The sequence below is a fragment of the Micromys minutus genome (assembly GCF_963924665.1).
Source record: "Micromys minutus genome assembly, chromosome: 3".
NCBI classification, from domain to species: domain Eukaryota; kingdom Metazoa; phylum Chordata; class Mammalia; order Rodentia; family Muridae; genus Micromys; species Micromys minutus.
The window spans coordinates 23,563,062-23,590,183 of NC_137972.1; the positions used below are offsets into that span (position 1 = coordinate 23,563,062).

At 37.9% G+C, this 27,122-nt stretch overlaps 1 protein-coding gene across 1 annotated transcript in view; it reads right to left on the reverse strand.

Annotated features, from left to right (window-relative positions):
* Positions 1-1,235: 1,235 nt before the first annotated feature.
* LOC308418726 (vomeronasal type-2 receptor 26-like) overlaps positions 1,236-27,122 on the reverse strand; it is a gene marked incomplete at both ends in the record, with an annotated part of 50,014 nt that continues 24,127 nt past the window's right edge. Inside the window, 3 exons of the mRNA XM_080914205.1 lie at positions 1,236-2,128; positions 11,244-11,367; positions 13,917-14,141. Coding sequence (XP_080770331.1) covers positions 1,236-2,128; positions 11,244-11,367; positions 13,917-14,141 — 1,242 coding nt within the window. The remainder of the gene's footprint in view (positions 2,129-11,243; positions 11,368-13,916; positions 14,142-27,122) is intronic.

The window sequence follows — 27,122 nt, forward strand, 5'->3', positions numbered from 1 at the left end:
TATGTTCTTTTTATGGTCAAATAGAAGCTATTTAATCTAATATGGTATAAGTTAACACAAGTGAAAGATAAGCAATAATTGAGACAAAAGTAGTCTCATAATACCTTAAGTGTTCATTGATCTCTCAGTGGTACCTTATCCAATATTAAAGGGTGCAAACACACCCTTGACTTAAAACTATGGCAGACATAAGTAAGTTTTATTCTAAAACATAAACAGAACCACTTTGGTCATGTAGCCATTTCTGTTCAGGTTTTTGACCATGGTTGAACAGTGATTCCTCCCAATGTTGCAAGCTCCAACTTGAGTTTTCCCTTGGCAAGATCAGGCAATCATGTTTAAAGCAAGCTAATGGCTAGAGAAAATAAACTACATGAAATGCCACATGGTTAGGATACATAATTCTTCAATTCTCCATGTCCTGCTGAATCCCTGACCTTATACCTCTTTCCCATGCCTAAGTCTAACATCAGATACATTTCCCTCTTGAGGATAAAATCCAATGTATGTAAATAATTTCACCTCTCATTGTGGGAAGAAAATTTGAAATTCCTAACTCTAACAGAGAAAAGCACTTCCCAAGGAGGCTGTTTCCTTTCTCATGAGACCATATATACACTGATGTCTTGGATATCCTGAGGGTAAACTTATCTATGTGTCTCCTGGGACCCTGCCTAAGTTCTTATCCATGCTGTTCTACCTGATCATATAAAGAGCACAAAACATTCCTGAGTCTCCAAAACATACATCACATATTTTTTTTAGGCTCTAAAGAAGGGAGAAGCAAAAACCATGAAATTTCTGTTGCAGAACAGAAACATGATTACTTTTAAAATGATTTTAACTGAATATAAAGACTTGCCTGGCATATGACTAACAGAGGGGAAGCACATTAATATTGAAATATCTATTACTTTTGTTTCTACACAGGTAATTTGCTCTCATTCTTACCCTTAATCTTTTCCAATCCTGTTACACTGTGTTTAAATAAATGGAAAAAAATGATTTTAAAGAAACATCTAGTAGAAACATCACAAGTCAACTCTAGTTGGGAACTATCTAAACCAGCTCTCTGTGACTATTTGGCTCCAAGCATAGCTTGAAAACTTGATTAAATGGTAGCTACCCTTGTTAAGTAAAATGCATTGACTTTATACCAACCACTCTTTTGAAGATGTTTGTACATGATTCATTATACAGCAATTGCAATATATTCTATTGTGTTAAGGAGGAAGTTATTTAAAATATTTCATTCTCGAAGGACCACCTGACTTCAGTAGGATGACATAACATTTGGGAAGAAATATACATCCCAGTAAGCCAGCGCTGGAAGCCAGAATTGAAAGAATTTCCACAGCTACCATGGATTTACCTTTGTAGCTCAGGTAAGTAGGTACAAAAGAAATCCACACACTGCAGAAAACCAGCATGCTGAATGTGATTGTTTTTGCCTCATTGAAGCTGTCAGGTAGACTTCTTGCCAGAAAGGCTATAAGCAAGCTCAGACTGGCCAGAAAGCCCAAGTACCCCAGAACACAATAGAAGGCAATGGTGGAGCCCTCGTTACACAAGAGGATGATTTGCCCAAACTCTGCCTGCATGTCGACATCCGGAAAAGGGGGATAGGTTCCCAGCCAGACTGCGCATATACACACTTGAATGATGGAACCACAGAAGACTATAGCATTTGAGAGTCGAGTCACCATCCACATTTTTAAGGTGCTTCCTGGTTTATCAGTTCTGAAGGCTACCACCACAATGAACGTCTTTGCCAAGACAGCAGAAACAGCCACAGAAAATACAACTCCAAAAATCATTTGTCTCAAGATACAAGTGATTGTCCTAGGTTGGCCAATGAATAGTAACGAGCAAAGGAAGCAGAGCATTAAAGAAACCAGGAGGAGATAACTGAGATTTCTGTTATTTGCTCTGACAATGGGTGTGTTCCGATAGTGGATAAATAATACTAAAATCATGGCTGAAAAGACAGATAAACTAATGGCCAGGGAGACCAAAACTGCCCCTAAAGAATCTTCATAGGACAAAAATGACATAATTTTAGGGAAACATTGATCCTTCTGGTTATTTGGATACTGATTCTCAGGACACTTGATGCACTGATCCATATCTGAAAGGGAAGCAGATGATTTATTACTTTCCACTGGGCATTCCCCAGATATACCTTTGGTATGTATACCAAGGGCAGAATGATTGTTGAATTCTGTAGGAAATGTCCCTGGTTATATTCACTAAGCCATAATATTGAAAAAAATAGATGATAAGTTAATTTTTCTTTCATTACTTGTATAGACAAAATAATCAGAACCTGGGTACACTTGAACAGTATGAGAGTCAGAAATGTAGAAATGATGCTGAGGGGAAATTAAGTAATATAAAAACTTTATCTCATTACATATGAAATAAATAAAGCATTTATTTAAAAACTATCATTTTTTTCTTTTTGTTCTTTTTGTTTCTTAAAATAATTCTTTATTATTAAAGAATTTTGTATATATTTATCATGTGTTTTATCAAATCCAGTATCATTTATCATTTTCTTCTCTCTGCAAATCCTTCTCTCTCTCTCTCTCTCTCTCTCTCTCTCTCTCTCTCTCTCTCTCTCTCTCTCTCTCTCTCTCTCTCTCTCTCTCTCTAAACATTTCTTTTTCTATCTTTACTTGCTCTATTTTTATTATTTTTGTTTTTGTTTTTAGTCCTCAAGTTCACTTAATGCTTTCGGTATGATGTCAGTACTGGGCCAACTACCATGACATGTCTAGCTAATCAGAACCACTTATTTGAAGAGTAAAAAAAAAAGAAAGAAAGAAAGAAAGAAAGAAAGAAAGAAAGAAAGAAAGATACAAAAAAGAAAAGAAGAAAGGAAGGAAGGAAGGAAAAAAAAAGAAAGAAAGAAAGAAAGAAAGAAAGAAAAAAAGAAAGAAAGAAAGAAAGAAAGAAAGAAAGAAAGAAAGAAAGAAAGAAAGAAAGAAAGAAAGAAAAGAATCTTTCTCTTCACAGCCATTACTTACCAATTACTTCTACTGAAGGGTGAGAGTTTGTGATCCTGTCCTCATCCATGCTGAAATTTTTTTGGTTTGATGTGGCTTGATCTGTTAAATGCCTCTGTGAGTTTAGGTGCTCTAGAACCCAATCATGTCTGACAACTTCTGCCTCACTGCAGAAGTTTCCTTTCTTTGTCTCTTACAACCTCTCTGCCTTCTCTCCATAATAATTCTTGATACTTTTATCCCTGTGAGCTTGTTTTTTTGTTATGGAAGGTTCTAGGAGACATCTAAGAGAAGCTAAAAACAACTAGGAAATCTGAGATCGTTTCACCATGGACTGGACTGTTAAGATGCATTTGTACTTTTAGGCAAGACTGAAAGTACTATGTATGAGGAAAGATTACTGCTATTAATATGTTCTTCCTGTTATTATACACAGACACCCACACCTCCCAAACACACAGCAAAAGAGATTGACACACACACACACACACACACACACACACACACACACACACACACATACAAACACACACAGACACACACACACACACAAACACACACACACACACACACACACACACAGCACACACCTAAGTGTTAGCCCTTTTTTGTAGCATATTTATGCAGATTAGTGGAGATGTACTGTCTTGTATTTATTCTATATAGACGAATAAATGATTTCTTAATTCTTAATAATGATTCTGTAATAAAATTAGGCTAGGAATTATTAAACCCCATGTAATAGAACTGCTATTAAGTCCTCTCTGATTTTAAAACTACAGTGAGAACTCTGCCTGTCTTCTAATTTCAAACCCAGTTCATTGATTCTGAAATAGAAAGCAGACATCTACAATTGAGAACACATTCCATGAGGTTGAAAAATAATTAACCCATGAAAAGGAAACTATTGACTTAGTATAGGTTCAAGGACAGAAGATAAAATATCCACTGGGTTTACTTATACAAATCTTCAATAATAACTTAATCAAAAACATTTTGAATTCAAAATTTTCTTCTTTTTTATCAGATATTTTCTTTACTTACATTTCAAATTTTACCCCCTTTCCTGGTTTCTTCTCTCGAAATCCCCTATCCCATTCTCCCTCCACCTACCTCTATGAGTGTGCTCTCCTACCCATATACCTGCTTCCTCAGAGCTCCCTGCCCTGCCATTCCCCTACACTGGAGCATCAAGCCTTCACAGGACCAAGGGCCTCTCCTCCACTGATGACTGCTATGTCCATCCCCTGCTATAAATGCTGCTGGAGCCATTGTGCTAATGATAGATAATAAATGTTGAGTCTTAATGAATACATATGTAAACAATTTCTGTTGTAAACTTCTTATTCGATTTATAATCTAAATTTACATTGGAAATTATAGTGCATTTTTGTTAAAAACATGGTTGGAAAAACTGAGATCTACTTCCCTAGAAATGGAACAGAAAAGTAGAACGGAAACCTTATAGGCCATTATTACATCAAAGCAGGGGAGAGAGCAAGATGGGAGGAAGGACAGCAGAGTAGGAAGACAAAGAAATGAAAGGGGACTTAAAATTAGGAACATTTGGGGAGAGATTATTTGGATAAGAGAATTTTTGAGAACTTAGAAATAAGTATTTGTATTAGTTAGGGTTTATTGCTGGAACAGACACCATGACCATGGCAAGTCTTATAAATAATAGCATTTGATTGAGGTTGGCTTATACGTTTAGAGGTGTAGTTCATTATCCTCAAGACAAGAGCACAGCAGCATTCATGCAGGCATGGTGCATGAGGAGCTGCGAGTTCTACATCTATGTCCAAAGGAAGCCAGAAACAGACTGAGCATCCTCAGGCAACTAGGAGGAGTGTCTCCAAGCCCACCCCCAGAGTGACACACTTCCTCCAACAAGGCCATACCTTCTAATAATGCCACTCCCTGGGCCAAGAATATGCAAACTATCAGAGTCTTAAAATGTCTTTTTATAGTGTTCCTTTTTTCCCCTAAGACTTTCATTAGCAGACCAGAAGTCCTAGCCTCTAGATTCCTGCAGAGATAAGAACAAAGCCTACTTTACTTAATCCCCAGTCATTTTATTAAGAGGTGCTAAATGCCAGAGGTTGCAGTTTTGGCCTCAAGAGGAACTGAGAGAGGCAGGCCAGCAACCACTGCAAAATAATTTGGATTTAAGACAGGTAAAAGTTTTATTATTAAAAACAGCCTTAAATATCTCAGGAGCACAGGTCTTGACCCCTCTCCAGACACTATTTTCCCTCCCACCTCCAAGAGAAAACCAGTCTACCAGAGCAGACCTCTGACAGAAAAGCCTTGAAAGAAAAGTTTTCTAAAGTTTATTCACATATATGTTTGGGATCTGTGGTAATTCCTTTTGTTTCTTTGATTTCAGTTGTTTTAGAAATGATGCTGATGGTAATACATTTTAGGTGAATAGTTTCTTTTTTAGAATAAAAAAATCTTATTTTCTTGAGTTTCTTAATATCCTTGATTGAACTCTGATTATAAGTTTATTCAAAGAAAAATAGTTCTGCACTTAATTGTCAATAAATATTTATTATATATAATTTGTTACCTGAGTTTCCTGTTCTTTTACAGAAAGATTTAATAATTTTCTTCACATAGTGTCTCTTTTGAAAAGAAGGTAATTCTTTGCATAGTAAAGACAAATGCTTTGGAATGGGAAGTCCTATTCACTAAGCTTAGATTTCATTCACTCTGAGAGACACTTGCATGGGACACATCTTTCACTAGAAAAATAATTGTAGCAAGGTACCATACTGCATATCTGTAATTCTAACACTCATGTGGGATACCATTCAGTCTGTTATACATGCCACATTCCTGCCAGATCAGACAGATTATACAGTGATGACTTGTCTCAAAAGAAAAGGAAAGGAAATAAATAACAATGGAGCTGAAGAAGGAAGATTTTCATCCAGGTGGACTTAATTGGCCATAGGTAGATAAGAATATTTTTAAGGAATTCTACAGGTCTTTTTATCTCATAGAGAAGGACAGTATGCATCTTTTTCCATTGGAAGTAAGCTTACAGTGTAGCATTTGTGAATTGAGATTTTAATATATAAATCTGCTTGCTAAGCTACTGGGCTTTGTAGTCATGTTTGTTCAGGGCCATGGAAAAATGGAGCATGCATGGGTGGTCATATACACCTAAGACAGAAGCAACAGGGCAAGTGGAATAAACCTCCTGGGAAGGGAACTTTGTGGAGAGTGAGGCTTGCAGACCTCAGTATGCTCAGCTCCTAACAGAGTGAGACCAGACCATGCCAGCCTACAAAATGTTAAGTCATCCATTTTAATATTTACTGCAACAGGTGGTGAACCAACATGTTAGTCAAGAGCCCACTAAAAAATGAAGGTTTCAGCCTAAGAGTTGAGAAAAGTTTTATTTTCTAAGTAAGAGGGGGCCAGCGCCATGTTGAGTCACATGATGTCTCCAGCCAGGGGTGGGAGTTGGGACTTAAAAGAAACAGAGAGACAGCCTATGCTGGGAGAAAGAAAAAAAGAAAGGAAGAAAGAAAGAAAGAAAGAAAGAAAGAAAGAAAGAAAGAAAGAAAGAAGGGAAGAAAGGAAGGAAGGAAGTAAAAAGAAATAAAAAAGAAAGAAAGAAAGAAAGAGAGAGAGAAAGTAAGAAATAAAGAAAATAGCATATTCAATTGAGAGATCAAAAATACCAGTGAAGTTCTAATCATTCTGTATGGTCACTTTATCTCCCATAGTGATTCAAACGAGGTTTTCCAGTAATATACACAGGTCATGTTCAGGGATAGTGATTTTGTCTTGATTATGATCCTAAGTCAGTGTGCTTGGCTGTCATTTCTGAACACTCTGCCCTTTGATTTTGTAGAATATATCATCTGACATAAGTAGCTAGACATTGGTTGTTGAAGAAAAATGATACACAGGAAGTAAAACTGGTTGAACTCTTTCCTACTGGAGAATAGATCCAATGTGTTAAGAAGAATATAGTGAACAATTAGCAGTCACTGAAGACTGTAGAACCCGTACCCAACTCTATTTTTAAAGGTATGTGGTGAGCCTGCTTGAATTTAGTATGATATCTGAACTATTTATTATGATGAAAAATGCATGATCTGTGGATAGAGCTGAATTTATTGCACAGGTCTAGTACATATAATTCTTAGGTTCTATTCCCTGCACAAAAATGTGCGAAGTTCATGATGATGATATTAATACATTTCTCAGAATTATTTAGTACAAGGGGATTACATCACTCAAATTCCTTGATGCAGTAAGTGAAAACTTGTGATCTTGCAAACTGCTCTTCCAAAAGTAATATTTTGAGACATAGTACATAACACTATTGCTCCAGATTATGGAAAGTGTAAGTATTGAAGTTCAAGGACAATGTGCTTCAATACTTAGTAGATGCTAGACCATGAAAACATGAAGTCTTCTGCTGATGGCTCAGAAAATACAGCCATGTGGTGAAGAGGGAAAGAGTACCACCACATGTTAGGTAAAACCAAGGGCACTTTAGAGAGATGATACTCCCGGAGAGTATGAGGTGGTTATATTTTCTTGTCTTTGTGTCTGTGAATGTATTACTTCTCTAAGAAAATGGTGGTATTTGAAGTTCATGAGAGTACAGAGCAAGGTCTGTTCTTAGAAGTCACAGGTGTGACTGCAGTGTCACATGTGCATCAGTAGGTGGCAGAGACGAGAGGCAAAGGCTACCTTCAGTGTTCTGACCTATAATTAGGGGCCTAAAAACTTAAAAAAAGAGAGCTTGAGAGACCACAAGTCCAGTGCTACAGAGGCCTCTTTGGCTGCCAAGACCAGGAGCAAGCCAGAGACTAGAAGAACTCTTTCTGTGACTGAAGGCTACAGTACTGAAAAGAAGGAAGATGAAGATTACCATAGTATCTGGAAAAATGGCTGGCCCAGGGCAATGAAACAACCATGAGTCCAGCACTGTGCAGGGCTGGGGAGTGATAGAAAACCATGCCAGAGCCTGACCCTGTAAAGTATGAGGAGGAAATTGCTTCTGAGACCAATTCAGATACTTAGAGACCCAGGCCACTCAAAGAAAAGCAATTAGGTGGTAGAGAAATGGAAAATGAAAAATTATCTGTGGACATAATAAATTTTGGCAGAACTGGAGACTGAGGAGTAGGTAGAAACAGCCATCAGGAACAAGGTGTTGCCACCAGGAACTATGATTGGTCCCTGACCTGTGATGCCACTGGAGGCCACATCTGGTCATGCAGCAGCAGAGGTCTGTTACCAAGGTCAGAGGGATGTCATGGTCGGGACTGCCACCTAGGGACATGATGATGTCTGCAGACTATGCAGAAATGGTCCCACATATTACCTGGAAATTGTAGGAGAGTTGGTTAAGGGGACATAATATCATGAGGGCTGACTCCACCTCTGGGCAGATGCAGTACTCAGGAGTGTGGCGTCATCATATCTCTGGAGTTAAAGGTGAGTCATCCACCCCACTATAGAAGACATAGCCCTAGCTCTTGTCTGTATGCTTCAACACTTAGGAGAAAGTAGCGTTTACTACCCATGGTCAGCGCAATAGAGTTGACCCTGATAGAGTGGTATGGGACACAGTGGAGCCAGCTTTAAGGGCACTAGCATGGCAGAGCTGGCCTCAATTGACTTCAGTGCAGTGACATGGGTGAGGGAGAGATGCCATCCTCATTGACCCTTCTCACCGATAACAGGGAGGAGAGCTGCCCCCACGGACTTCAGAGAAGAAGAGCTGCCCATACCCCTTATGAGCTGCAGTACTCAGAAGAGCAGGCCCTGAACACTACCTACTATTGTTCATAACAATACTGTGACTAGCATGGTAGAGCTGGTTCTAGATGAGGGGGTTGCAGGTAAGCCAGCCTCCAGAACATGAGTATGGGAGAGTCAGTCCTCCCTCTTATCTGCTGGCCAGTGATGGTGACCAAAAAGAAGCTCCCTCTTTCCCTCCCATGTCCCTTGCCACCCCAGGCAGGCAGAAGAGCTGGCCTTGGGATCATGAGAATGGAAAAACTGATCATGTCTCTCATCAAGTGTAGCACTTGGGAGAATATGCCAGGAACATCACCCGGGCAGCAAGTAGAGTTTGCCCTCCTAGTAGGAGTTGCTGGTGAGCTGACATCAAGTGCATGAGAACAAAAAAGCTGGTGGGCTGATCATCTCAGATGCTTTTTAAGCCCAGATTCAGAGCTTTGAGTTTGCCCTCTCCCACCTCTACCCTACTATGAACTGCTAGAGTGGATGAAAAAGCTGGTCCTAAAACCCCAAAGCTACAGGATCTCAAAAGACTGAATGACAACAGCATATCCAAGAGGAGCCCCAGTGAGGTTCCAGCATTGATAGAGTTGCAGAGGCCAGAGGTTCAGAGGATACCAATAAGGCACTGCGAACAAGAAGACTGGACATAAATGTATAGGATGGTACTCACTGTGACATATAACAGCTTCCACAGCAAGAAGAAATAATTTTGTTTGAGGCAGAGGGAGTTGCAAGTTTAGACCCAAGACACAGAGGAGGGGAATATAAGTAGGATTGGGTGTATGATGTAAAATTCAGAAAGAACCAATCCAATACAAAGTTTTTTTAAAAAAAAAAAAAAGAATATAGAACAAGAACTTGGTAGTGCTTGTCTGTAAGCCCAGCATTCAGGAAGCCATTAGTCTGGCCTACCACTACTTTGCTACTAAAAAAAAATCAAAGGACCTCATTTTACATGGTCTCTGTTAAGTAAAGCTTTCATGCAGGAAAATAGAATTGGCCTGACAAATACCTCCACTGCAGTAGATGTTAAATGTGAAGGAAGAATAAAGAAAGAAAAAAAAACTGGTAGGAAGCATTGCAGATGTGCTCTTGGGAGACTTTTCAATTAGAAATGTTTTCAGGAAGAAGTGATAGCTGGACAGTCAGAGGACAATAGGCAAAGCATTCTTGTACATTACTCTCAGCCTTGAACATCACTCAGAGTTATGCACATCACTCACAGACCTACACCTCACTCATTCTTTGGGATTTCTAAGTACTTGATTGTATAGTAGCCTCGTGTTAGCTTACAGAACCAGGGAATACATCATAAGAGCTTTCACAAAAATCAAAATAATTATAGAGAAAAAGTATTAAATCATACAGCAAATAACTATTTAGTCATAAGCAAATATTAATGGAGTTTCTACTATTCCCCTAAGAAGTAATCCCAGAATCCCAGGGTCCCAGGGTCCCAGGGTCCCATAATCCCAGGGTCCCAGGAAAGGAGTCCTGTATTTCCCATCAATTTCATTCCGATACTGTATTTTCAGCAGTTCGTCTCATTTGAGAAGTCTGCACTTTGTCTCAGCTGTCTCTAGGCAGTATGATCATAGCAATTCTTACATATTCTCTGAAATTTAATTTTCTCATGAATAAAACATTTGTTATTACTAGTATTCATTGTAATAACAAAATAAGGTCATATTTAATAGTGCATCTCATAGTGTAGTGTATAGAAGGAGCACTAACTGTTCAAAGTATACAGAGATTGCTAACTTTTATCATTGATACTGTACAGCTCTAATAGAACCATTAGTAAAAAGCAGGGGTACAAAGAAAACACATTAAACTCAATACAGACACGCAGAATACAAAGCAGGGACAAATGCAGGAGCACACTCCTGTAGTCTCAGTCACCCCAGAGTCTGGGACTCGACAGATGCTGAATCCCAGGAGTGTGAGATCAATACAGGCAGCATAGCCAATAAAATAAATAGATACACAAATGACTGTAACAAAGACAACTAGGTTGAAATCAAGATTTTTTTGTTTTTGTTTTTGTTTTGTTTTGTTTTGTTTTGTTTTTCAGGGCAGGGTTTCTCTGTGCAGCCCTGGCTGTCCTGGAACTCACTCTAGATCAGGCAGGCCATGAGCTCAGAGATGTACATATTGAGAGTTGGAATTAAAACCTTTGTCACTCCTATAATCAAGAACCTATTTTAAAGTATTGGGAGTTATCTACATAAAAATAACTGTGTCTTTAGGTGTTGTGTTACTCACCTCTCTCCCATGGTGCATCATTTCCACATTGAGAACAATTTCTAGAAATGTCCACATTCAGAACTATTTCTAAAAATTTCTTCATTCAGAACCATTTTCAGAAATTTTCAAATTAGAATAATTTCTAGAAATTTACACATTCCAAACCTTTTCCAAAAATTTCCACATTCTGAATCATTTTAGAAATACCTGTTTCATTTGCAATTTCTCCATCTGGACATATGAAACATTCAAAGCAACAGAATGGTTTCCCTTCCATAGATGTTTTCCTAAATCCAAGTGGACAACTTTGACTGCAAAAAGATAAAGGAGTCTGTATAGGAGACATGAAAGAAGGAAAGGCAGTCCATGACATTCAATATTATCCTCCAGATGGTAGATTTCAGCAGGACATCTGTGTACTGTGACAACCAAGGACTACCATGTTTTTAGAAAGTGAAAAGGCAAAGTGTCTGTATCTCTCCTTCTCTCTCTCTTCCTTAATCTCTCTTTTGAACTCCTGCTTTATTTCATATCATTAGCCTATTATTTTTATTTTTGTATAATATGTTTCATTACAATTAATAAAAGTGATAAGTTTTAATACATTTGGATTATGTCCTTCAACTCCCCTGATTCTGTCAAGATCCTCTCCTTCTATCAACCCATCCTGATTTTTGTTATTTCTCAAAAAACATCTCAAACTGTCCAAAACAACAAATCACTGAAAATCTATAAAATAAAAATACAAAAGCACAAAAAGAAAAACAAAGCAAAATGAAACTAACTAAGCTATAAACAAAGAAGAGTACACACACACACAGTGGATTGCCTTCAAGTGGTGCCCATGTACTCCTGAACATGAGACCTGCATTGATGTGGTAGATACTGTCTGACATTAGAAAAAACGTATTGAGTCTCTTGACTATAACTATTAGTGAGTATCACCTCTTTATTATACCACAGAGATGTTCATGATGAAAGGTTCTAATAAGTATATGAACTTACACATAGTTTTAAATTTCGAATACAGAAATACCAGTCACAGCATATTTAATCACAATGTGAGCCTGGAAATTGTGTTATGTACTGCAAAAAAAAAAAAAAAAAAAAAAAAAAAAAAAAACACTGTTTCTATTTTATTCATGGCTCAACCTTAGATCTTTAATCCCAAGTGAAGAAAAGAAAGTTAGTTTGTAGAAAAGCCCAATCATGTTTGAGTTAATTTCTAATTGAAGGTCAGACAAAGTGCAAAATCAGAGTACTAGACAGAATGAGCCAGTTAAAGGACACACCATACCCTAATAAGAATAGAAAAGAATGAAAGGCAATTTGCTAGGGTCCTAGCTACTATAGTCAGGTGGGACACAGTGACAGGTAAAGGACAGAGGTTGAAGACCGCTGGCCATTTACACTCTCTCACTATCCTGGGATACAGAAACTGATTGCCTATGGAAATTTAAGTTTCTCTTGCAATTCTGGGAGTAAAAGCTGATGACTTTTGTAAGTTAACTTGGTTTTGCTCTTCCTATGTCAAAATATGATGACTTCCTGCAATTGACTCTTACTGATAGTAGGGGGGAATTAAGGAAACATTTAGTCACTTGGGGTAAAGAGTCTTTTGACTCAGTGGCCTTTTGCTGCCAGACAAGAAATTCAACATTGCTTAAGTCTTTGTGACCAAGAAAGAAAGAAAAATTAGAGAGAGAGAGAGAGAGAGAGAGAGAGAGAGAGAGAGAGAGAGAGGGGGAGGGAGGGAGGGAGGAAGGGAGAGGGAGAGACAGAGAGAAGAAGAAGAAGAAGAAGAAGAAGAAGAAGAAGAAGAAGAAGAAGAAGAAGAAGAAGAAGGAGAAGGAGAAGGAGAAGGAGAAGGAGAAGGAGAAGGAGAAGGAGAAGGAGAAGGAGAAGGAGAAGGAGAAGGAGAAGGAGAAGGAGAAGGAGAAGGAGAAGGAGAAGGAGAAGGAGAAGGAGAAGGAGGAGGAGAAGGAGAAGGAGGAGAAGGAGAAGAAGAAAAAGAAGAAGGAGAAGGAGAAGGAGAAAGAGGAGGAGGAGGAGGAGGAGGAGAATGAAGAGGAGAAGGAGGAAGAGGAAGGAAGCAAGCAAGCAAGGAAGGAAAAAAAGAGACTCAGAGACAGAAAAACATACATCAAGAGAAGCAAATAAGGCTACACCAAGACTTCGTTTTTCTTTTTAGTCTTTTATATAGTCTTTTAGATACAAAAATTATTATATGTAAGAAAATATTACCTCATACATATAACATTAAACAAAGGGGAATGACATCAGAAAGGAGATTGTATGTTCAAAGCAGTGTTTCATTGTAAGCTCATTATAAGTTCCAAACAACTGGTTTATACTCTCTTGCTTTTTCATAGTGAGAACCTGTGGTCTATTTCTTGGATCAATCATTGAGCAGATGTGTTTTCATTGATCATTAATTTGCTCCAATCCTTTTTTCTTTTCCCTAACGTAATTGCTTCATGACACATGTAGTTATACAGAGCTCTATTTGCAACTTTTATTTTATAGGACACTTTTGAATATTTGTATCAATTTAGAAGCTCTATAAAATAATGATCAGAAAATAGGAAATCAAGCCTCAACCTCTACAAACCATCAAGAAAACTGCCAATTTATTTCTTACTAGGAAAGCCATGGGTTTATATGATCCTTACAGAAGATTAAACCATTTTAAGAATTATACCAAAGCTAGTCAATAACTTTTAGAGTGATTCTGCAGGCAGAAAGTTCTGGTATTTGGCATTGGAACAACCAAAGTAAGGACACTCTATGCCTGATGACACTGCACAGTCCCTTAACCTTGCTTTCTAAGGAATTCCACTCTGAAACCAGCTCATGGGTGCCATCTTAAAAGATACTCACCAAATTGTAGTATTCACCCCACGCTATGAGTTTGTCGTTTAGGGAAAAATGCTGAACATCATGAGATTCAAAGACAAACTCGCCAACTTTCACTTGAGCTTTGGTACCATTCTGCAGAGACTGGTAATTAAAGATGTCAAGCTTGGTTGCAGAAACCTCCTTGGTCACTACATCCTCCTCATTGGTGCTTCTCCTAAGTTGGCCATTTTGTAAGAATAGATGGAGCTAAAAGATAAAATAACTGTCAGAACTTGTACTATAAGTTAAAAAGATGAAAATAACTATGGTTACTTTAACTGCTCTCTCTTCTCTCTCTCACTAACTGTATGTTCCTGTGGCTTTGACTATTGTTCTCTTTATCAGCCATTAGCCATAGGGCTAATACATGACAGCAGTTGGCCTATATGTAGATATTAACACAGTCATCTGCTATTTCCCAACACTACCTTTGCTTTATAGAAGCTTTTGAACTTTATGAGATCCCATTTGACTATAGTTGATCTTAGAGACTGAGCCATTGGTGTTCTATTCATGAAATTTTCCCCAGTGCTTATGTATTCAAGGCTTTTTCCCATATTACCACCACTATTCAGCTTTGAAAACTGAACTTTTCTCATTCACTCCCTGATGAAATGACGACTCTGTCTACCAAATTCTAATTTTTATGACATTTAAATAAAGTGTTCTAAATGTTATGCATAATAATATTTTAAGAAAAAAAATTAAATTCTGTTTCAGTTAAATTGAATATTTTCTTTACTTACATTTCAATTGTTATCTTTTTTCCAGGTTTCCCTCTGGAAATTTTTTATCCTACCTCCCCCTACCTTTTGAAGAGTGTTCTTCCACCCCTTCAGCAACTCCCTCTTACCTCCCTGACCTGGCATTCCCCTACACTAAGGCAAAGTGTGGAAAAGAGACTGAAAAAAAGATCATATAGTGCCTGGCCCACCCAGGGGATCCATCCCAAATACAGTCACCAAATCTACACAATATTGTGGATGCCAATAAGTGCATGCTGAGAGAAGCCTAGTATAGCTGTTTCCTGAGAGGCACTGTCAGAGCCTAAGAAATATAGAATCAGATGCTCTCAACCAACCATTGGTCAGATAACAGGTTCCCCAATGGAGTTAGAGAGAGGACTAAAGGAGCTGAAGATATATTCAACCTCATAGGAACAACAACAATATCAAACAATCCCAGAGCTCCCAGAAACTAAACCATCAACTGAATAATACAAATGGAGTGATCCATAGGTTAAGTACAAATGTAACTTTGGATGGCCTTATCAGGTATCACAGAGAGGGAGATGCCCTTGGTATTTTCCTTTCACAATTATAAATTACTTACAAAAATCCCAATAAAATAAAATTTTCAGCTTTTAAAATACAAGAGTTGTAATTAAAGAGGGGAAAGCATAACACATGTGATATAAAAATGTAGAGAATCATGTGATGGAGAGCTGCAAAGATGATGTGTGTCAGAGAGAAGAAGTGTCACTTAATGTTACTACATATGGAGCAGAGGATGGCCTTGTTGACTGCCAATGGGAGGAGAGGCCGTTGGTCCTATGAAGGCTTAATGCCCCAGTGTAGAAAATGCCAGGGCAGGGAGGCAGGAGTAAGTATGTGGGTGAGTATGGGAGCACCTTCAAAGAAGTATGAGGAAGAGGGATGGATAGGGGTTTCTAGAACGGAAATTGGGAAAGGAGATAACATTTGAAATGTAGATAAATAAAATATCCAAGGAAAAAAAGTGTAATTTATAAAGAATTTGAACATAGGTATTACAGTTTATTGTATAAAAATTATTTCTGCAGGAGATAGGGAAGCCCCATCACACACCAAGACTATACATGTTCTGATCATTGCCCTTGGTTGCAGATCTGAACCAGATAGTAAGACTCTATTGATAAAGACACCACACAACATGGCTGCAGGACACAATAACTAGGGTGGAACTAAGCTGAAAATTTTCTCCATGTTGTCTGTTCTGGTTGTCTGTCTGTCTGGCACATTGCACACTGGCAGAAACTGAGCTATAAGCTACTGTGAAAGAAAAGTCAGCAGAGGCCTTTCCAAACCATGGACCTCTCATTTTACAAGACCATCTGTCCAGACACAATATACATATTGCAGAAATGCTGGCACAACCGTTATGGGGATAAACAGCCGCTTACTGATTCTATTTGAGGATATCTTTAAAAGAGTGACTCATGCCTGTTACTACAGACCTATTTAAGATCCATGTCTAGGGAGATTAAAGGTCCTATGGGTGAGTCCATTTTTTCTGTTTTGCTAAGAAGACACATTATTGAATTGCTTTCTGCATATTTACATGCACAGAATAGTGCAATTGTGAGATCACATCAGAGAAACATCTCTTTGTCAAGAATATCTGTGCTTGAGGAAAAAATTAGTATTGAGTGCTCATATTTAAATGGGACAGCCATGCAACTCTTACCAAAGCACAGAAAACTTTGGGAAAGAAGGATAGAGAGAATGCAATGGAAAAACACTGGGAAGGAGGTCGATGAAATGCTGTCATTTAGGTTTGACATAGTCATGGTGTTCACAAGGCAGCTAAGTTTGTTTGTCTGTATAACACCAAAGAAAGATCGGTCACGTACCATGTTTAATCACAGGTTACAGAGGACTCATAAAGTTCAGACCCTCACATGAGCACTGTTAGCAACCAAAGAATTCTGGAAGAATAGAAATCATTGTTCTCAAAATACCACTGCTTTTGATATCCTTCTGCCTCATGAGATAGCTGCATAATTACGCCTTGTGGGTCATAAATTAAGTGGGTCATAAAAAAAGGACAAAGGACATGAATGTAAGATTAAGCAAAGAAGGAAGATTTGAATGTTCAAGAGGATGGAGAGAGATAAAAAAGGTAAGGAGGTCAATGTGAACAGAAGGTAGTATGTACTTGTTTGCTTGTGTGTGGGTGGAAAGATACATTACTTTAATATACCATATAGGATGGACATCAAAGCAACTACACTAAACTTAGTTTTGATTAAATTTAATTCAAATTTAAAATTAAGTTAAACTAAAAGGGCAAACAACAATTCTCTGGAGAAATAAGTGAAAAATATCTCCTCTTTATATAGGAAAATGATTTATTTTAAGATTGAATTAGCAAGATGGTCCTCTTCAAGTGAAAGACAAATGAATATGATCTGAGATATAAATATGCAGGAGTAAAGTTTTGTTCATGGTCCAGCTTTGTAGCAATGTTAAAGGAGACATTCAGAGAAAAGGGAAATCTTATAAGCTCGAAAATTAAACTGACATAGAAACAAGAATGACAATGACACAGAATACAATAATAAAATTGAGCAGTGTATTTCCTTTATTTCTCTAGTAGGCTTAGTCTACTCAGAACCACAAGGTGAACACATTACTACATTGCTATGTCTGTATATAAATGAAACTCTTGACAGCACTGTAACAACAGATAGGAGAGAGGAAGCAGGAGGGGTGCTGAATGTGCCAGCATTGCTGACAGCAGTATTTGTAAGTATATTTTGAACATATTAGAAATCCACCAGAATTTCTAAGTGTAACTGATATAATCAATTTAACATGAGTTCACTAAATGATTGAATTTAAAACAGAAACAAATTGGAGTAAAACACAAGACTCAAACAGATTTTTTAAAAAAAAGCTTCCATGACTTGACTATGTGCTGGTTAACATGAGATTCACAGGGAGAGTCAGTGTCCCTCAGTGATTCAGGAAGTGTGAACTTAATCATACTGGAGTTCATGGTCCTAAATTTATGCACATAAATGCAGAACTAAGTAGACTCACTGGGCTTAGGAAAACAGATCACATGTAGCTGAAAGGAAAGTTGGTGTGGGTAAGGGAGGAGGTGTTGAAGAAGGAGCAAGGGGTAGACTGAAATTAAACACATTGTGTTCAAGTATGAAATTCCCAAATAATAAAAAGGAGTAATCAAAAGGCAACAGTAGATAAACAAGGCATGTACCAGTGTGCTGTGCCAACACTAAGCAAAAGAAAGTTGGAGTTAGTATATGAAAGAGAGATGAAAGTGGCTTTCATAACAAGAAACTTTTGAAAGGGACATGAAAACAATAAGATAAATAGTAAAACAGAAAAGCAATAAACAATGCCAATGAATCTTAACAAAACTGACAAACTTCCAAGTTGTCTAAGAGAACAAAAATCCTTCCAAAATATGTCTGTTAACAATGTATAAGAAACAGCAAATGAAGAAATATAATCAATAGATGTTTATAGAAATACAGACAAATCCACTTTATTTGCTAATAACTTTTACTCATATTTGAGGAATAATTTACAGAAGAAATATTCGCAAGTGTTTTTTAATGAATGGAATATCTGTGGTCATAAGTAGACCCAACACTGTGAATATGACAATTTAATCAAGGTTGATATGTAGAGTCAATACAACCCTGATTTTGAAGTGTACCACAGTGCTCTAGTAATAAAAGTAACAAAGTGTTCTCATAAAAAGAGGCATGTTGCGCAATAGAGTCAAATTAAAAACTGAGACATGAATTCACACATATATAGACACTGTATTTTTTAAAGAAGCCAGAATAGCACAGTGGAAACAGTTAAGCCTCTTCAAAAATGATCCTATCAATATAAATGTTTAAGAATGCTAATAGATTCATATTTATCACCCTGTATAAAACTCGAGGCCAACTGATGAACACAACATTAAAATAAACACACTAAATTTTATGAAAGAAAGGGTAGGAAATCGCCTTGAACACATTTAAAACTGCCTGTATTATGAATGTTGGTGGAATTCCCCATGATAGTGTTTACATGAAAACATTCACTGCAGATAGCTTCTGGGAACTTGCCACTATTTTGATTGGTAAAAAAAGATGATAAAAGCCAGTGCCTGGGTAGAACAGGGAGAAGTGAGACTTGTAGGATTCCCTCACTAAGGACATGGAGGAAGGGGAAGGAGATAGAGATCCAACATGCCTGGAAACATGGGGGAGAGATGCTATGCTTGAGAAATTGCAGGACAGGAAGAGACAGATGCTATATAGGAGTCTGGAAAGTGTTGCCTAATAGTGCTGCACAATTTTGTTACAGAGTAGCCAAGAGAAATTACATAAGGTAATAAATGTTAACTCAGCATTTTGAAAGAAGGTAAATTAGCCACATGAAGGTTAGTAAATGGCCCAGGCATTGAGCTCTTTAACACATATTAAAATATAAAGGCTTGAGAGCGGAGCCTGGCCCAACCGCCAGCCGGAAAGGCGGCTCGTACAGGCTGAGCAACTGTGACCAGGAACAGATCTTAGGAACTTCTGTTTCCACCCGGAGACGACTTCAGGATGCAGAGCGGAGCCTGGCTCAACTGCCAGCCGGAAAGGCAGCTCCTACAGGCTGAGTAACCGGTGAGTGGAAGACCTAGGCTGCGGGGGAGCAGAGGGATCTCTGCGGAGTGCACACAGAAAGGGCACCCCCTGCCCTGACCTGCCCTGTCCTCCCCGATCCAGTGACCGGGAACAGATCTTAGGAACTACTGTTCCCACCCGGAGACGACTTCAGGACACAGAGCAGAGCCTGGCCCAACAGCTAGCCAGAAAGGCGGCTCGAACAGGCTGAGCAACTGGTGAGTGGGAGACCTAGGCTGCGGGGGAGCAGAGGGATCTCTGCGGAGTGCACACAAAAAGGGCACCCCCTGCCCTGACCTGCCCTGTCCTCCCCGATCCAGTGACCGGGAACAGATCTTAGGAACTTCTGTTCCCACCCGGAGACGACTTCAGGACACAGAGCAGAGCCTGGCCCACCTGCCAGCTGGAAAGGTGGCTCGGAGAGGCTGAGCATCTGTGACCAGGAACAGATCTTAGGAACGTCTGTTCCCACCCAGAGGCGACTTCAGTACGCAGAGCTGAGCCTGGCCCAGCTGCCAGCTGGAACCTGGGCTGCCGGGGAGTACAGAGATCTCTGCGGAGTGCACACGGAAAGTGTACCAGGGACACAGACCAGATACAAGGGAAAGGCAAGAACATATCACTGACAACAAAATGGCAAGAGGAAAGAGAAAGAGTATATCCCAAGGAAACCAAGACAATCTAGCAACACCAGAACCCAGCTCTCCGATAGTGGCAAACATTGGAATTCCAAACACTCCAGAGAAAGAAGACACAGACCTGAAATCATGCCTCAAGACGCTGATAGAGTTACTTAAACAAGAAAGGGAGGAAAAGCCAAAAGATTCAGAAGCTTTTAAAGAAGAAACAAGAAAAACAATCAAAGAACTCAAAGAACGAGATGAAAACAGAACCAAAGAAATAAAGGAATGGAAGAGGAAAATTAAAACAGAAATTGACACAATAAAGAAAGAGCTTAAAGAGATAACCCTAGAGTCAGAACACCAAAAAAAAGAAATCAGGATACACAGAAGCAAGCATTTCCAACAGATTACAAGAGATCGAGGAGAGAATCTCGGGGGCAGAAGACAACATTGCAAACAGAGACAAAACAGCCAGAGAAGATGCAAAAAACAAAAAGCTCCTAACCCAAAATGTCCAGGACATACAAGACACAATAAGAAGACCGAACCTAAGGATAATAGGAATAGAAGAGGGAGAAGAGTATCAACTAAGAGGCACAGTAAATATCTTCAACAAAATCATAGAAGAAAACTTCCCTACCCTCAAGAATGAGATGACCACGAGCATAAAAGAAGCCTTCAGAACTCCAAATAGGTTGGACCAGAAAAGAAATACCTCCAGACACATAATAGTAAAAACATCAAGTGCCCAAAATAAAGAAAGAATACTAAAAGCAGTAAGGGAAAAAGGTCAGGTAACATATAAAGGCAGACCAATCAGACTCACACCTGATTTCTCAACAGAGACTATGAAAGCTAGAAGAGCCTGGACAGACATCATGCACTCCTTAAGAGAGCACAATTGCCAGGCCAAGCTGCTATACCCAGCAAAACTATCAATCACCATCTATGGAGAGACAAAGATATTTCAAGACAAATCAAAATTCACACATTATCTGACCACAAACCCAGCACTACAATGAATTATAGGTGGAAAACCCAACACAAGGAGGGAAAATACAGCCTAGTAAAAACAAGAAAATTCCTAAACAAGAAAACTAAAAGAAGAAAAAAACACAGACACAACTCAACCCAAAAAAGAAAAAATGGCAGGAAACAGAAACAATTATTCCTTGATATCTATTAACATAAATGGTCTCAACTCCCCAATAAAGAGACATAGACTATCAGACTGGATACATGAACAAAATCCAGCCTTTTGCTGCATACAGGAAACTCATCTCAGAGACAAAGACAGACACTATCTCAGAGTAAAAGGGTGGGAAAAAAACTTCCAAGAAAACAGCTCCAAGAAGCAAGCTGGAGTGGCTATTCTAATATTGAATAAAGTAAATTTCAAACCAAAAGTTATAAAAAAAGATAAAGAAGGACACTTTTACTCATTACCAGGGAAATCTGTCAGGAGGAACTCTCAATCATTAACATATATGCTCCAAATCAAAAAATCACCCACATTCATAAAAGAAACTCTACGAAAGCTCAAAAAATACATTTCATTCCACACAATAATAGTGGGAGACTTTAGCACCCCACTCTCACCAATGGACAGATCAGGGAAACAGAAACTGAACAAGGATACTGCAAAACTAGCAGAGACTTTGAACCAACTAGAATTAATAGATATATACAGAACATACTATCCTAAAGTAAAAGAATACACCTTCTTCTCACCACCCCATGGCACCTTCTCGAAAATTGACCACATAATTGGACACAGAACGAGCCTTCATCGATATAAGAAGATTGAATTACTCCCATGCATCCTCTCAGATCACCATGGTTTATGGCTGGTCTTTAACAAAAACAAAGACAACAAAATGCCCACATACACATGGAAACTAAACACCACTCTGTTAAAGAATAACAGGGTCAAAGAAGAAATAAAGAAAGAAATTAAGGATTTTCTAGAATTCAACGAAAACAAAAACACAGCATACCCAAACCTATGGGATGCAATGAAAGCAGTATTGAGAGGAAAACTCATTGCCCTAAGTGCTTCCAAGAAGAAACTGGAGAGAGCTCACATCAGCAACCTGACAGCACAGCTAAAAGCCCTAGAACAAAAGGAAGCAGATATACCCAAAAAGAGTAGACGGCAAGAAATAATCAAAATTAGGGCAGAAATAGACCAAATAGAAACAAAAAAAAAAAAAAAAACATTGAAAAAATCAACAAAACAAAGAGTTGGTTCTTTGAGAAAATCAACAAGATTGATAAACCCCTAGCCAGACTAACTAAAGGGCAAAGAGAGATTATACAAATTAACAAAATCAGAAAGGAAAGTGGTGACATAACAACTGAAACTAAGGAAATTCAAGAAATCATCAGATCCTACTACAAAAACTTATACTCCACAAAATTGGAAAATCTGGAGGAAATGGACAAATTCCTAGACAGACACAAGGTCCCAAAGTTTAACCAGGACCAAGTAAACCATCTAAATAACCCTATAACACCTAAAGAAATAGAAGAAGTCATCAAAAGCCCCCCAACCAAAAAAAGCCCAGGTCCAGACGGGTTCAGTGCAGAATTTTATCAGACATTTATTGGGGATATAACACCAATATTCGCCAAACTATTCCAAAAGATAGAATCAGATGGAATATTACCCAACTCATTTTTGAGGCTACAATAACCCTAGTACCTATGCCACACAAAGACCCTACAAGGAAAGAGAACTTCAGACAAATCACACTTATGAACATTGATGCAAAAATACTCAACAAAATTCTTGCAAACCGAATCCAAGAACACATCAAAACCATCATTCATCATGACCAAGTAGGCTTCATCCCTGGGATGCAGGGATGGTTTAACATAAGGAAATCCATCAATGTAATCCACCATATAAACAAACTTAAAGACCAAAATCACATGGTCATCTCACTAGACGCTGAGAAAGCATTCAACAATATCCAACACCCCTTCATGTTAAAAGTCCTGGAAAGAACAGGAATCCAAGGCCCATATTTAAACATAATAAAAGCAATATACAGCAAATCAACAGCCAACATCAAACTTAATGGCGAGAAACTTGAAGCAATCCCACTAAAATCAGGGACTCGACAAGGCTGCCCACTCTCTCCCTACCTATTCAACATATTACTGGAAGTCCTGGCTGGAGCAATTAGACAGCAAAAGTAGATCAAGGGGATACAAATCGGAAAGGAAGAGATAAAAACATCACTCTTTTCCGATGAAATGATAGTGTACTTGAGTGACCCCAAAAATTCCACCAGAGAACTCCTACAGCTGATAAACAAGTTCAGCAAAGTGGCCGGATACAAAATTAACTCAAACAAATCAGTAGCCTCTCTATACTCAAAGGACAAACATGTGGATAAAGAAATTAAAGAAAAGGTACCCTTCACAATCGTTACAAAAACTATGAAATACCTTGGTGTGACTCTAACTAAGGAAGTGAAGGACCTGTATGACAAGAACTTCAAACCTCTAAAGAAAGAAATTGAAGAGGATCTCAGAAAATGGAAAGATCTCCCATGCTCATAGATTGGAAAAATCAACATCTTAAAAATGGCCATCTTACCAAAAGCAATCTACAGATTCAATGCAATCCCCATCAAAATTCCAATCCAGTTCTTCATGGAATTGGAAAGATCAATGTGCAATTTCATATGGAATAACAAAGACCTAGAATAGCGAAATCCATCCTCAACAACAAAATAACATCTGCGGGAATCACTATGCCTGACCTCAAGCTATATTACAAGGCAATTGTGCTGAAAACTGCATGGTACTGGTACAGAAATAGGCAAGTGGATCAATGGAATAGAATAGAAGATCCAGAAATGAGCCCTCATGTATATGGTCTCCTGATTTTTGACAAAGGAGCAGTAAACATTCAATGGAAAAAGGACAGCCTATTCAACAAATGGTGCTGGTCCAACTGGCACTCAACATGCAAAAGAATGAAAATAGACCCGTTCTTATCTCCTTGTACAAAGCTCAAGTGTAAGTGGATTAAAGATCTCCACATTAAACCAGATACACTGGAACTATTAGATGAGAAAGTAGGGAAAACCTTAGAACACATAGGCACAGGAGAAAATTTCCTGAACAAAACACCAATGGCTCAAGCTCTAAGGTCAAAGATTAACAAATGGGACTTAATGAGATTGCAAAGTTTCTGTAAGGCTAAGGACATCGTCAAGAAAACAAAACGGCAACCAACATAATGGGAAAAGATCTTTACCAACACCACATCAGATAGAGGCCTAATATCCAAGGTGTACAAGGAACTCAAAAAGCTAGACACCAGAGAATCAAATAACCCTATTAAAAAATGGGGTACAGAGCTAAACAAATCATTTTCAGTTGAGGAACACCGAATGGCCGAAAAACATCTGAGGAAGTGCTCGACATCCTTAGCCATCAGGGAAATGCAAATCTAAACAACCCGAAGATTCCACCTCACACCAATCAGATTGGCCAAGATCCAAAACTCAGATGACAGCAGATGCTGGCGAGGCTGCGGAGAAAGAGGAACTCTTCTCCACTGTTGGTGGGGTTGCAAGCTAATACAACCACTCTGGAAATCTGTCTGGTGATACCTCAGAAAATTGGATATAGTACTACCTGAAGACCCAGCTATTCCACTTCTGGGCATATACCCCAGAGACACTTTAATACACAACAAATATATATGCACCACAATGTTCATAGCGGCTCTATTTATAATAGCCAGAAGCTGGAAGGAACCCAGATGTCCTTCAGAAGACGAATGGATACAAAAATTGTGGTACATATACACAATGGAATACTACTCAGCCACCAGAAACAGTGACTTAACCAAATTCTTAAGAAAATGGCTGCATCTAGAGAAGATCATCCTGAGTGAGATAACCCAGTCACAAAAGAACAGACATAATATGCAGTCACTGATAGTGGGATGCTAACCCCAGAGGCTTGCACTCCCCCAGAAACAACTCACAGACTGTATGAAGTCCAAGAAATAAAGAAAACAAAAAATATACATATATTCACAAAACAAGAAGACTTTGACTATTTCCATGTTGCGTTTTGTTTTGCATGTACTTTATGCTTATTGCAACTAGTACGTTTTCAATGCATACTGTCAAGCCCTTGAAAAAAATCAAGTACTGAGTAAAAAACATATTCACATGGTTTTATGTAAAATTTATTTTAATGTCTGAAAAAACAGTACTGACAAAAATGTATAATTTTAAGCAAAAAATGTTTAAAATCTTTACATTTATCTTTGTTTTGCAAAATAAAGTCGTTTAAAAAAAAAGAAAGTGATAAAGATTACAGCAGTGCCTATGATATCATCAATAAAGGAGTATGTGTGGAGCCAGAATAACAAATAAATTTATTTAACCTTTAAAAAAAATATAAAGGCTTAGTGCATGTCTTTTTTTAGAACCCAGAACTTTGAAGAAGGAAATATGCAATGTGCTGCCAAAGTTTATTTAATTATTTAATTCTATACATACTATAACAAGAAACAACATACTAAACAGAACTTTGATAGGGCAATGAATAAAAGAGACCTTATGAAACCAAAATGAATGGGATCTCATCCACCAAAAAACTTCTGGAAGGCAAAGAACAAGTTTAAAAGGACAAAATGCAGTAAAAAAAAAAAACACTTTTTACTAACTCTAAATCTGACAGAGATCTAATATACAAGATAACTAAAGAAATGAAACCACTAGTAATCAACAAACCACCAATCTAATTTTAAAAATTACACAGAAAAACAAAGAATTCCCAATAGATGAATCTCAAAGGGCTGAGAAAGTTTAAAAATATTCAATATATTTAGCAATTAGGAAAATAAAAATCAAAATTACTTTGAGCATCGGGTACACTGAAACAAATAGAATAGAAAATGAGGAGGATCTTAAAACACATAGGCACAGGGGCATTCAGACACCAACAGATAACACAAGACACCAAGAACTTACAAAGGATGAAATGTAAACTCTTCTACAAATGCTGTTGTGAAACAGAATTAGAAACTGCAGTGGATTTTTGCCTGTTTTATACACCAAATAAAGTAAAAGCAGATCAAAAATTTAGAATAAAAAACTCCTAGAGTAAAACAGAGAGGGAAGTCCTTTAATGCCAATGGTCTTGATGATGATGTTTTCAAGTACAACATCAAAAGCAGTTGATGAAAGCTAAGTTAAACTTTCCTACAAAGAAAGTTTCTGCATAGCAAAAAAAGAACCCAACCCTGTAAGAAGACAATCCTTAGAATGAAAGAAGATAATTGCAAACAAGACACTTAATGAGGGATTATTAGCCCAAGTTTATAGGTAATTAATGAAATTATTTAGCCAGAAAGTTAAAATCAGATGAAGTATTTGTTAGACTTTTTTCTTCAAGAAAATGATACACATTGTAGTAAAGTGTGTGGAAAGAGATTTAACATCACTGATCTCAAAGTTACACAAATGCAGTTCACCATGAACTATAACATGTTCTAACTGTTAGCAAGCCTGATGTCAAAATTCAAAACACATGAAAAATTTATGTGATCGAAAGGGATAATTAGTTCTTAGTCTAGTAATCAATCACCTTCTGCTCTTGGGTGGGGGTAGAAAATGTTCAACATTCATTATTTCCATGTTTGAAAGTACCAAAGAATAAGCAAATTTAAAACAAATTCAAAAAATAGTCTTGACAGTGATATAGAGGGAGAGACTCTAATAAGTTGTGGAAAGGCAATGGCTGTAGATAAGATAATATTCAGAAGGTAAACAAGTTGAAAGATGTGTGTCATGATAGTGCTACCCCATTCAGTCTAGCTTCATTTTAAAAACCTTTTTTTGTTTCAATTTGGTTGTGATTTGATTTTTATTTAAGACAAGATCTGTCTATACAGTCCAGGCTGGATTCAAACTCCTGATCCTTCTGTTTCAGCCTCCCACATCCTGGAGAAGAGTTATAGATCATAATGTCTAGCCTTACAGAAGCAAGAAGTTCTTTCTAGGATATGATTTTCAAAAGAACAACAACAAAAAGTTATTGGCACCAAATGTGCCTGAAATACCTTATACTATGCTAATATTTATACTTGCACAAGTCTATTGACTTGTGTATTACAATTTCTTCACAAAT